General features: G+C 34.9%; 4 protein-coding genes across 4 annotated transcripts; 1 reads left to right on the plus strand and 3 right to left on the minus strand.

Moving 5' to 3' along the window:
• Window positions 1–208: 208 nt before the first annotated feature.
• Window positions 209–1,837, plus strand: BMR1_02g01945 (hypothetical protein; the record flags this gene model as incomplete). Its single annotated transcript, XM_012792702.1, has 1 exon — window positions 209–1,837. The coding sequence occupies one exon, from the start codon at window positions 209–211 to the stop codon at window positions 1,835–1,837; it is 1,629 nt and encodes a 542-aa protein (XP_012648156.1).
• Window positions 1,838–3,073: 1,236 nt separating this feature from the next.
• On the minus strand, window positions 3,074–6,235 carry BMR1_02g01950 (AP-2 complex subunit alpha; the record flags this gene model as incomplete). Its single annotated transcript, XM_012792703.1, has 2 exons — window positions 3,074–5,039; window positions 5,439–6,235. 2 exons carry the CDS (start codon window positions 6,233–6,235, stop codon window positions 3,074–3,076), a joined length of 2,763 nt encoding a protein of 920 aa, XP_012648157.1.
• Window positions 7,191–7,912, minus strand: BMR1_02g01955 (hypothetical protein; the record flags this gene model as incomplete). Its single annotated transcript, XM_021481525.1, has 5 exons — window positions 7,191–7,390; window positions 7,413–7,497; window positions 7,519–7,683; window positions 7,704–7,776; window positions 7,797–7,912. 5 exons carry the CDS (start codon window positions 7,910–7,912, stop codon window positions 7,191–7,193), a joined length of 639 nt encoding a protein of 212 aa, XP_021338158.1.
• BMR1_02g01960 (intron-binding protein aquarius) lies at window positions 8,658–13,574 on the minus strand (the record flags this gene model as incomplete). Its single annotated transcript, XM_012792705.1, has 1 exon — window positions 8,658–13,574. One exon carries the CDS (start codon window positions 13,572–13,574, stop codon window positions 8,658–8,660), a length of 4,917 nt encoding a protein of 1,638 aa, XP_012648159.1.

Genomic DNA, 13,621 nt, shown 5'->3' on the forward strand with positions numbered 1-13,621 from the left:
CAACCAATAGATATATACGTAAATGTTACGATCTTTAATGTGTGGGATTTTTTAATATTCAATTATGATGCGATAGGCGCAATATGAGTGAAATTGAGCGGTGAATAAGATGAGTCGGTGAGTGAATGTGTGGGTATGTGTGACCTATGTTTGCCCCCACACATTAATAAGTGTTTTCGTTTACGGGCGTAAATTAAGAGTGTGATAAATGACATCGATCCTTGAGCATGGCCACTCATCAAGGCCCTTCCATGGAAAGAATAAGGTTTCTGGAGGAGGTTCTGTCCAGCAACGACAAAAACCCTCGCGTCCTCTTAGGCCAGAAGTTGTATCTTATCACAAGAAGATACAGGAAGAGGAGAATACTATTGTTAAGCTTCTAGGTCAATTATCTGAGATAAATAAGGTGCTGAATTCGAGGAGGGGTGATAAAGAAGGCTATACTGCAGCTAGGAATGAAATCCGCAGCAACATGGATTCTATTCAGGAAAAGATTGCTAAACTGGAAGCCGAGAGAAGTGCCCACCTTTCATCTATGGAAATGAAGCAAAAGGAGATGAGGGATATGAAACAGAATGTAATTGCCCTGAAGAAATCAATTGGCTGTGTTTCGCAGGAAGAATTAGATAGGCAAATCGCGGTTATAGAATCTCAGATGATGACATCTAGTCTGTCACTAAAAGAGGAGAAGGCCATGATGGCGAAAATTGCTCAACTACAATCAACAAAACCATTATTGGAAAGCTGTAGCAAAATGGAAACAAGTGCAAATAATGATGGTGGTTCAGGGATTAATTCCATTAAATCCAAACTGGATGGTATTAGGGATGAGATTTTGATGCTTCGTAGGGAGAAGCGTGAGGAAAATTCCAAACTATTCTCATTAGTAGAAGATAACAAGAAATCAATGGATAAGTTTAAACATCTATTTGAGAAAAGGGATAGTTTATCTACAAAAATTAAGGAACATTTGGCAGCCAAAAAGAAATTGATCAAGGAGCTAGACGAGCTCAACGCTAGTCATTATGCCAAACAGCAGGAGTTATACAAACAAAGGATGGCCAAACAAATGGAAGAGAAAGCCAAGAAAGTCTTAGAGAATGAGAAATTCAGTCTTATTAAACAGATTGAACAAGCTGAGGTATTTAGATATGAGGGTAAAGTCCGTCTTATTGAACAATTACTAGCATTTATAAACAAGCAGCAACAACAGACTGCAGCAGAAAAGGCGCAATCTATAGATGATAGTGCTGATAAATCTGATGCCGCCACTACTGAGCCTGCTACCATTGACGGCATGGTGATGTTGCCCAGGAAGGAAAAATCTTCCAGTCTCACAAACGTCAATTCCAACAATGCTAGTTCTGGAGGAAAGAAGAAGGGTAAGAAGGAAAAGGGTAAGATCACTATCGACATGAGCATTATCGGATTTTTTGACGCATGTGGAGTCCCCGCTCCCGTCACCGCGGAAGACTTCGAAACCTGTAAGGCCAAGCTCAAGGAGAAATTGGATGGATATGAAAAGCTTAGGAGTGAAGCTAATTTTGAGAAGAACAAGGCAGAGTTGGAAGCCAAGTTGGAAATTGTGGAGAAGAGGATTGCTAATAAAGAATGGCTCACCAACGCTAAGGTGATATTAGATAAGAAGAATTCACAAAAGAGTGTTAGTCAAGTTAATGCAAAACCCGAAGATTCTGGCTTAGAAGAAGTAGCAGTGAATGGGGAAGTGATTGATCCCGTAGTTGATGGTGACACCGAAACTATTGATGTTCCCAAGGAAGAGAATTCAGTGGCATTATTAGTAGCTAGTGATACAGCAACAGCTATTGCTGAATGATAAACTCGAATTTTAATTATCTTATAATGCTTTTTTGTATTTAATATACTTGTGACTATTGATTGTATAATTATATATTGCATTAAATATTTGGATGTAAATATATAATTATTAGCACATACTGATTCTATTCTATGCCGAAAAAAATGTATATCGCGTATATCCATAAACATATTTTTGGTATATGTAATAATTTATTATGTGTAATTAAATAGGATGCTTGTTTATATGTAAATAATTATCAAAATTATTTTATGTAAATATATATGTTTATTATAACATATAATTATCAAAATATTGTTTACGTATGCCATACGGCATTTAGGTAGGGAACATAATTTATCAGACATGTATGCATCAACGTAATAAATTGATATAACTATGATGACCAACTGAATTATACATATAAATTATGTATAAATGCCATTAAACATGCATCAACTAATTTACATTATAATTATATCGTCAAATTGAATTAAATTTATTATCATACAATGTAATTATTTATCCATTCATTTATTCAATAAATCTAATAGCATATTGGTGTATATGTTTGTATTGACGTGTAAATAATTAATAAATTTAATATAATAATACTTATTTATCGTCTAATCTATATTCATACCTGACCGTATTGATATATTAAATTTATCTACATTGATTCACAAAATTCACTCCTTGCATTAAATATATTATATTTATATATATTAATAATAGATTATGTGAAACATAAATTTATATTAAATGATAATGTTATTGTTTTATTTTTGCATAATTTTATTATTATTATTATTATTATTATGTACCATTGAACACATCACATCACAATGAGTAACCTATACCGATACATATATATATATATATACATCATTTGATCAATTTTAGTAATCATGATCACACATATCAATTCAGTTATATATCTATTACATATAATGATTAAACACAGAATGTATCTATGATATATAATGCAAAGTAAATGTTTATTTAATGTTACACACAAATAAACATTATTTATATAAACATATCAATATATATACGGCGGTATAGTTACATATATTCAATTTTTGATTAAAATATAAATTATTAATAATAAAATTCGCTAGGACCCATAAAATAATCTTAACCTAATTAGTATATTGTTAACATGTGATAACGATGGTTCTATATTTAAACATACTAAATGTAATTTCCTTGAAAATTACAAAAACGAAAGTCAAAAATACAAACGAAAATGAACTAAAGTACCGATTTGATGGCATGTGCCAAACTTTTAGCAGCCATGGGATCAGGAGATCGAACCTCAAGAGTTACATGCGATTTGATCAATTTCATCATGATGAAACATGGTATCATAGTGTGGTTCCTGTTTTCATCAGGCATCCCTATAGCCATGGAGGCTGAGGCATAAATTGTATCGCTTGTTTTGGTTAGGTGCATATCCATCCATCGGGATATAGATGCAATTAGCGAATCCACGATATCATATTTGGACTTCAATTTGGTATTAACAATGCATTCATTTTGAATTGAATTCCACGAGTTGGCGAATTGAGAAGTCTTCAATTGTACAGGCGATATCAACTTGGTCACTAAGATGGGTAAATCAAACACTACATTTAAGTTTTTTGTCTTCTTAGGAGTAATAACTTGAGCCACAATTGTACAAGTTGGCACACCAACAAAGGGCTGCATTGCTTGGAATGAGGCTTTAATTGACGTTTTCTCGCCATTCTTAATAGTGGTGGGTTCGTATTTATTACATGAAAATATCAGCCCGGCCACTTCTTGGAAAGTTATGGAGAAAATATTTAGTGTGTAAGAATCATCCGAATTTTGTACTATAATTTGAACTTTACCCATATGTCCCTTGTATAAATGACTTAGTGAAACAGTTATATACTTTTCACTATAGTACAATCCACTACTAAATTCATTACTCAAAAACAACTTCCATCTTTCATCGTTTGTTGCATCTTTCAGCTGTTCGTTTGGTTTGGGTATATCCATCGTTTCCTTTTCCTGAAATTCCATCTTTTCCTTTACCATATCACATATTGTTTTTGTTACGCGCTTTGGTTCCACTACGCATATATCTTTGCCATAAGAAGGTAATTTTACAAACATTTTCTTCAAGGAGCTGGGATATTTTGGCATATTTTTCAAAACGTTCTGATAAAATTCCTTATCAGCAGACAACAGCTTCAACATTTCGTAAGCACGCGTTTGTACTTCAATATCTATGTCATTTTCCGAGACATCCCTCAAGAATGTGAGTGCGGCGGGTTTGAATTTTTCATCAATGGCAAATTTTGCTAAGGCAATTAAAAAGATCCTCTTCACATCATTAGACACTGCAATGAAATAGCCCTTTATGAGTTTGAATGCCTTATTTCGATCGTTATAAGGTAACAGATAACCAAATTCACCCAGTAAATATCCACATAACTTTTGTAGTGGCTCTGGTACAGTATAACTAAACCCTGCCTTATGTTCATTTAGAATATTGAACGCACGGCTAACTGCATACTTTTGGAGTTGTATATAGTGTTCCGTTTTTAGACCAGAAAGCCACCATATGATGCGGTACCAAATGTTATCCTCCATAATATCCGGGGCATAATCTATCAAATTGAATATTGTGTCTATGTGCCAAGAAGTATCTGAAGCATATTTTTCGGCAATTGATGCAATTCTAATCACTAAGTCACTTTGAAGAGACATGTTAGAATGGCGTAGGGTAACCAATAGTTCTGGGATTATGACCTTCCAATTATTCTTGTCACAAAGATTGTATAAGACCTCTGCAGATTGCTTCCTAACCTCCTGATCATCATTTTTTAGAAATGTTATCGCCGATTGCAAGTGATTCTTAAAATTATTGAGATTGGACGTCTCTTTTGTTAATCTGGCCATCATCTCCAATCCAATGTACCTGATGCTAGCAGATTTTGAAGAGGTAAAAGAGTCTAAAATACGCGTTATCATATCAAAATCTATCCCCTCAATGTATTTTCTCCAGACAATAGCAACCTTGAGTGCCTCCAATTTGATGGCATGTTCCAAAATAATCATTGAGTTGTGCATATTTTCGGCAGATATTTCCTGTTTTGACAATTTAACACCGCGCCTAGGTTTAGAGTAAGGTTTTGTTACAGGCTTAGTGAGAATTGATATTAGCGTTATTCCCAAGTTACTTAAATATCTGTGTTAGATGTAATCTTTAAATTTTTGGTAAAAAAATTTAAAACACTGAATATAACATGTCAATGTAACGCAATTATATCTAAAAATTTAAGGCGTTTAACATTTCATGGACATAAATTTGGAAATCATTTTATTGTTCTTTACAAAAATTATAAAAATATATGAAATAACACCTATAAGGTGGCAATATTTCATTAAGTCATACGTGAAATGATTTATCATATTTTATAAAATATTTTTAAAGATTTTTTCAAAAAATCTAACGTGCATGCAAATTGTTTATAAAACAATAGTATTTTTGAAAATGAACAAAAAAATTATTTTTAAAGAATATGAAAAAATCGCTAATATATCCAAATTATGTGTTAATTATAATGAAAATAAACATGTGACTTACATTGTTTTGTCTTGTGGCTTGATCATGCTTAATAAATGCAAGTATTTTATAGAGAGCCAAGGCGCTGGGATAGTGTTGTACATGTATACCTGAGGCACATCCCCTCTAATGACATGTAAAAGGTTTTCCACAATTAGGTGAATTGACTTTTCCCAATTTGCCTCCTTCTTAAACAAAATTTCCATAAAAGTAGTCGCAGTTACTAGACAAGATTCGTCTGTCTCAGTCTTAAGAACGTTTTCTACAATTGGAATCCATTCGCCCACTTTTAGCAATGATGGACTTGTGTTTAGTATTTGTGTCAAAGCTAGAAACGCCTTCTTCTTGAGATAAATGCTGTGGTTGTATGCCGGGTCGATAATTTTGATTACATGGTAGTATAGCCTTTCAGATATTTCTGTGGAAGGAGTACACGCAATGAAGGAAAGAGCTAAGCTAATGAACCTCTCGTTGCCGCTATTAATATCATCCTGGATTGAGTTGATGCTTAGACGAATCAGTTCATCATGATTAGCTAATAGAGTAGTAAAACCCATGTAGCCAGCAAGCTTTTCGTGGTACTTACTGGAAGCCAATAGGTTGATTATTTCCATATGACCAAAATCTATATCATAACCCAACATATGACAGTAAATCATCTTCCATATATTCTTGCGCATCTCATAACCAGTGACTTGTGGCGCGTTGAACCTTTGGCGGATCTTTGCAAGTTCTTGCTGAACCCTAGCAGCCTCTTCCTCAGGATTATCAATCTTCCTGAGATCTGATATAAACAAAATAAATCCTTCTATATCCATTATTAAGCGACAAAATGATTTTTAAGGACATTCATTGGGTAATATATTTGGGGGGCAGAGACATCACTGACTGGTGAACACTCTTGTATTACCTACGTACCATTCAGAATATACAATGTGCCATAACCCATCGGCGAACCGTATACAACTCATTATTTATTTATTTATTTATTTATTACTGTTGTTTTTAATGAACATTACAAGTATTCCATTAATCACGTATGTGCCAATAGTTGCCATATTACCCTGAATTGTTAAACATTTTCAACCACAACGCAATTTTCCCCCAGACAAATTAGCTGTGAATTCCATTATGAAATGAGATACGTTGACTGTGCAATAAAAATAGAATTTCAGACCAATTCACGATTGCATCCTCATACATCCACCTACGCACTAAACACGTTTATACGTGCAAGTTTGTCGGTCATCCATACACTACAAATTGAATTAAGGACAAGTTTCATGAATTTATATTTGCTAAATTGCTATACATAGTGAAAATTAACACTCATTGTTACTATGCCTTTTTATCCTTATCTGGGTGCTCAGTGACATCCTCGCCTATGAGCCACATGAAAATATTCTTCATAGCGGCAAAAGTGCCACTGAAGAACTCGTAGTAGTTTACACCCAGCAATAAACCTATTACAATACCCACAGACATGCCCCCAGTAAAGCCGAATATGGGCTGGTTGAACTCGCCAAAGATTTCGTCAAGCTCCCTAGAGAAGTAGCGATGAGTGATACCAATTCCGCTAGCTAACATAACGGGAAACATTATACCCATCTTGAAATAACCACGCGCATCTTTTATAGTTGGCAAATTGCTTGAATTAAACCGACTAATGGTTAACAATCTAGGAAGCGTGGCACTATTTATAAGCATTTTGGGACCAAATAAAGAGTTTGTACTCGAAAATCTAACAAACGACATTTTGTTGAGTACCTTGTGCTAGTAGAAAATTGTTCGGTAAATGAAAACTGTGGAAACGATAGTAAGTGATGCAATGACAGCCTTTTGAATTAAAGACCCTCCTAAAAGTGAGTATCTTTCCCTTCTAGAGGAGACTTTAAATCTATTGGTATGTGTAATTAGAGTCTGTGATTTGTCAATAAGAGAATCAATCAATTCTCCGCGCTCTAGTACACTGTCTACATGTCGATTGTGAATTACTTATGTTATCCTTAATTGTTTTAGTAGCTACTTCTAGATTATTTTCGATCTTGTTAATCTTCCCAATGGTATAATTGTACTCCTCCTGTGTGATCACATAACATACTATATACTTGGACAATAGCTTAGTGCTGGCAATAGTTTTATCCTTATTTTCACACTTGAGTTTGGCAAAATATGCCTTGCAAATGTCGTCCAAAAGATTTTTAACTGAAGGAACATCCGCATGTGATTGACAGGCAGCAACAAAAGCGTTCCCTTTATACAAAATCTACATTATTAAAGTCATACGTGTATGATTATGATGTTATCGATTTGAAGTTGCCCAACTGAATCGGCAGGATTAACGTTTTCCCAATATTCGCTTGATTAATTGTGTATTACTTTAGTTGGATTTCTATTTTAAATGCTAGATCGTGTTGAGAGTTTTGGGGTAGACTAGTGTATTCCGCAATCACGCTGCCATTCTCAACTATTCGACAGGCCAAGACCTGCTTCATACACTTGTAGTGCACCTCCTAATATAATTTGTTAAAATTTTATTTTTAATAGATTACAAGACATTATGTTAACGGAATTAAATAACTAGTTTTTGCTTCTAACAATAAGTAGGATAATTTTTTTTTAAATACTCATCCTATTTTTATCACTAGAACATCCTTTCGCTAGTATCAAATTTATACTATTTATACGAAATATTCGATAAATGATATATTTACTTCCATTTGTTAGTAGAGTTAATAATTCAATCTCATATTAATTACTTAGTTGCTGCTCTTAGCGGATCATACATAATTAAATAACTGTTAGTCTATACAATTTTAACTAATTATATCGTTTTTTTCACAAATATGTTTTAATTCCATAAATATTCACCTTTTATAATAGACTGCGATTCTACTATTGTATTCGTATATCAAATGATTTTAGCTGATGTAAATAATATGATTATTTATATAAACATTTATCTAAATTGGTTAGTATATTAATTTATTACGATGCATGCTTCCCATGGCGTTTTTGATCATAATAGTACCTTTAATCCACAACTCAATTTTAACTTGGTAAACAAACTAGCTTCGAATAATTGATTGACTGCTACTAGGACAAACATTCTACAAGTATCGCGGACTAGCTGAAGCTGGTAATTACATATGGTAAGTAACTCAAGAATTAGCAAAAAAAACTGTCTTATAAATAGTAATTGTTATGGCATACAGACATATTATTTGCGATAAAACCGCTTCACTGCATTTGTTGGACAATCTTTTGCAACTGTTCGCAATTATCGATTACATGCGGTTGAGATTCCCCACATTTATTATCATCCAAAACCAGTTTATTCTCAAAGGCCAACTTGTCCAATGTCTGACGGATCTCATAGCAATTGTAAAACAGATCCCATTTGCCAAATATATACAGCCCCAACCTGGCACGGGACAATGCCACAGTTAACCTTCTTGGGTCACGAATGTGACCTACCATTCTAGTTCTCACCAAAGATATAATTATGTAGTCATTTTGTTGACCCTGAAATTTGTCAACGGTGGATACAGCGCAAGTTCCCACACGTGGATTCCACGCGCATTTATGCTTCATCACATCTTCAATTAATGCTCTTTGCCCATTATACGTGGTAAGTATTGTAATTTTGTTGGAATCATAACCAATCATTCTCATGTAAGTGAATAACGCAATAACATATTCTGCCTCTTCTAGGTTCTGGTAGAAATGTGGAATTGGACAAGACTCACCACGTTCACTGTCCACATTTATGAATTGGTAATTATATCTGAAACCTAAATTATCTCTACCAAATTCCTCCCTTTCCAAGCCTACATTACCAATTGGTTCAGGGTAATAATGCGAATATAATGATACAATTTCGGGTCGAGATCTGCCCTGGGAGTTAAGTAGTATGCATGGATGTTGAAGCCTAATTACCCTAGTATAAAAGGATTGGTCTAGTTTGCAATAACTAGCAACTGTACGATTTTGTATTATCGGAGGCAATTGTCTGTTATCACCAATTAGGACGATCCTCTTCAATTTATCACCCTGTAACTGAAGGGTTAGGGGTATGAATGTTTCAATCTCCAACACTTGAGCTGCTTCCTCCATCACTAAAGTATCATAGGTAAAATTTGATTCAATTAATCGCTCCCTCGCAATTGCAGCATGAGTACAAGTCATTGCCACAATTCTAGCATGTCGAGTGATTAAATAATGCCCTCTGTCCGTATTACTCCTCAACACCTCAAAAGGTAGACATTCCTTTAATTTGCAGAAGGTATCCAATACGGTAGTGACTGGGTAACAATTTACTGCGGGTGGCTTGCTTAAGGTAAAATCCAACTCATCAATTAAGGGGATGATATCTTGTATTTTCATGAAATCATCACGGTCAAATGGGTTAAAAACGACATATTTTGGAAGGTTTAGCAGTGACAATGCGTGCTGAGGGTGTATTATAGCATAATTATTTATGCATACAAACTTGAAAATACCTTCAAAATTCATGTCTATTTGTAAAATATTGTCCTTAATGGAACCATAACTGGAAAAATTTTCTAGGGACTCAGCCCATGCCTTCAATGGACCATCCACGCTAAATTGAGTTTTAATCGAACTTAAGAACAGATATTCACAAAACCCAACCATTTTGGGATCAATACCCAACTGATTAAGTCCATTTCTGGAGTATATACAACAATCCAATCTCATATCTAGTAGAACCTCATCGTATGTTTTATTTTCAAGAAGCAGCGATTTATAGTCAATCAATCGGTGTATTATGTGGGTCTGGTAGAACTGGAGTGCTAATTGAACAGTGTAATCCACATCACCTTCGACGCGAAGTTTTTTAGCTAACTTGCCTACGTACTCTAGCAGATCTAATCGTGACTGGAGCATATAGTTAACCCTTCCCCATTTGCCAAAATCTTGTCCATATTGCAAATCCAACTTCCTCTCTCCCATCCCAAGTCTTACTAGATATCTCTGATCTACATATTTACTCTGTAAAATTTTTTCAAAAATATCATTCAAACACTGATTAGAATGGGCCAATACAACGATCTTTTCATTGGGATAGTTTGTATACAAAATATTAATTGCCTGCGCCACAACATCTGTTTTACCCGTACCAGGAGGGCCCATTATACAAGTCATTCCGCACTGCACTGCGGAGTAAATTGCCTCCACCTGCCTATCTGTCAGCCTAATATGTAACGGTATGTCACTAGAAGTTGTGCCAATGTGTATGCCCTTTAGAGGATAATTTGTATTAGGATATAATGGATGAGTTGTGAATAAATTATTTTCAAGTTCATTAATGTTCGATTCCATTTCAGCACGCCATATGGGATTGTAAATCTTATTGTTGTGTTCAAATACTATACCATGCATTTCCACCGTACAGTTGTGTATTTCAAGTGTGAAGTCTAGGTACCCTTTGATAGTAACCTTAGTATTTTTTGTTTCTTTAGGTATCAATTTAGCCTGAAAACTGGCAGGCTGATCAGAGTACTCGTAGGATATTATGTTATCAACTACCAATTGTACATATTGCAGTGGTATGTTCTTCTTCACCTTAAACTTAATCCCATTGTCATGTTTAACAATTGTTTTGAATGTTATGTTGGAGACATTTATTTGTTGCAACTTATTAACATCAAATTCCTGACCTAATTCATAATACAAGATGCTGGGGAATGAACTGACTAAATGCTGTAGGTCGTGTAGTATATTTAACCAATTGAGTGTGAGTGCCGGAGTGTCAAGGTTAGAGGCAAAATATTTCAGCGAGTTGGGGTGACCGTAACCCAAAAAAAATGGTTCGAGCCAGGATGCCAGCGACCCAGGGTTCGAAACCAATCCTTTGATGGTATCCAGAGTCGATTTAAAATTATTAAACCGAGCATGCCTCCTCAGTAAGAGATTACAATTGGAGTAAATACCTTCAATGTCCTCCTTTAGGTCTAGCTCATACTGAGCATAGTCCAGATATACAGAGATACAACGCTTTGTTCCACTCGGGAGTTTTGGCTCGTAGGGATTTGAATCTGAAAATATCATACCATTTTCGTCAGCTATTGAAATTATTTGAGCCCCTCTTACGCCCATAATACCAAGATTAAGTGGTATTTCATCAATATTCATTTGTTCTATCCGTTTTTCTGTAAACTCAAGGGGGGCAGCGATACTCACTAGAAACAGAACATCATACGTGCGTAAGGAATCCCAATCATCTCGGAATGTATAATCGGTAAGTTCCGATAGATCAACGTACAAATCGGCAGTAACTTTAGGGATAGCATCAATACCAACTTGCGGTTTGTATACATTCGTTATAACAACACTTTCAAGCCTTATGCCCATTCTTGAAGCATTTAAAAATCTAGTATTTGCCACCGTTTGTGAGTCTCTATACCCCCTCAATTGTTCAGCAGTAAATTTTCCATTCAGACCCAATGAACAAACGGGTTTCATCCTGTAAATTGTTTCCTCTAGGTCACTCTTAATTTGGTAACCTGCCTCCAACCTGTACAATTGGTAGTTACGATATAGGTAATCGTAAACAGATAGATACTGTAAAGTCAATTTTGGTAAGGGAAGAGATGAATAATCTACGTATGCTGTGTTTACTGGTATACTACCAGAGTTCCACAAATAATCTTCATTGGGATACACGGGATCATTTATTATTCGCAACTTGGGATCTGCTGGTTTTGATAAGTAGTTTACTAACAAAAAAGTTAAAAAACTTTTGATCTCCTTGTTAGTACGTTTAATATCTATTTTAAATGGCACAATCAACTCTAACCCTGATTTATCCTCCTCGTAATTATCTTCACCCTTTTGCTGTGACAAATCGTCTAAATAAACAATCTCCAGCTTAGATGTTAAATCTAGCAATACTTTCAATTTCAACTTGTCGAACAATGCCTCCAATTTCTCCGTACTGAAAGTGTTTACTGACTCCAAATGCATGTTCTCTAGCAAATCTACATGCTTAAATTCGTGAAAGATAATCTTTTGAAATTGTTCAAATCGTTTGTAGTGCTCCGATAATTGTTTGTCATATTCAATTGGAAGGCCTGTTTCCTCGCTTATTGGAAATGAGAGGTAGAAGTCCAATATATCTGTCATTTTTTTGAAGTAAGTCCCCTGTAAATGAGAGTACATGGGCGATCTTTTGCAAAGGACGAGAAAAAAATTTGCATCTAACAGAGGTTTTATTATGCGACGGGTAGGCATCTGGCTGATCAAATCATTAAATAGTTCAAGTATTGTCTCTAGTAGCATAATTTTACTCTGAAATTCAGGTGTGACGACGGTGGAATCAAAATTGTCATCTTCCTTACTCAGGTCTAGTAGGTACATAAAAATCTTCAACAAAATATGGATGAAATCCCTATTAATTACCACATTTTCCAGATCATAATGCACATTTCCCTCTATAATCGCTGAAAATTCGACTGATTTCTTAATTTTTTCGCACAATTTGTTGGTGTTAGCTATTACACGTGCATAAAGTTTGGACCACATTTCGTGCCTTCCAAACAATTTAATACTCCTATAACATGATGGTAAGTGATACCAAATCAGAGGAGATACAATTGATAAACAACATTTACGCAGTGATTCATATTCGAAGTTCTGAAAACAATCTATCAAAAACCGTAATAATACACGGCATTCGAGTAATGTCTCTATCAGTTTAACAGAATGTTTATTGTTATTTGTGAGCAATAGCAGTTTTCTGATGAGAATTGAGGTGGAGCGGTATAGAAATGGTGCCATGAATTCACTACCGAAACGTTGATCAACTGCCTCTGGATTTGCCCCTTTGAGCCAGACCGCAAGCAAGATAACAGAATCAAAATCTTTACCAATTTTTTTCCCATCTCCTGTTATCAACTGGACTAGTGGCCATAATACAGAATTTAGCAGATCAGATGTGTCTAAAATTGCTAAATCCAATTTCTCAAACCCTCGTTCATAGAACTCTGTATAGAATCCAGCAACTGTCGCAATAGCAGCCTTCACATTCTTAGAAGAATTATCAGAATTAGTGTATTTTGAGATATAATCGAGGATTTTGCGATAAAATGAATTGGAAACTATATCCTCATGGGTCACATTTATATTGGTCCCCATGGACAACTCTGAATAGTCCTCCTAACCCATACCCACTATTGCACTAA

Source organism: Babesia microti, chromosome II (assembly GCF_000691945.2).
Source record: "Babesia microti strain RI chromosome II, complete genome".
In the NCBI taxonomy this organism is placed as follows: Eukaryota; Apicomplexa; class Aconoidasida; order Piroplasmida; family Babesiidae; genus Babesia; species Babesia microti.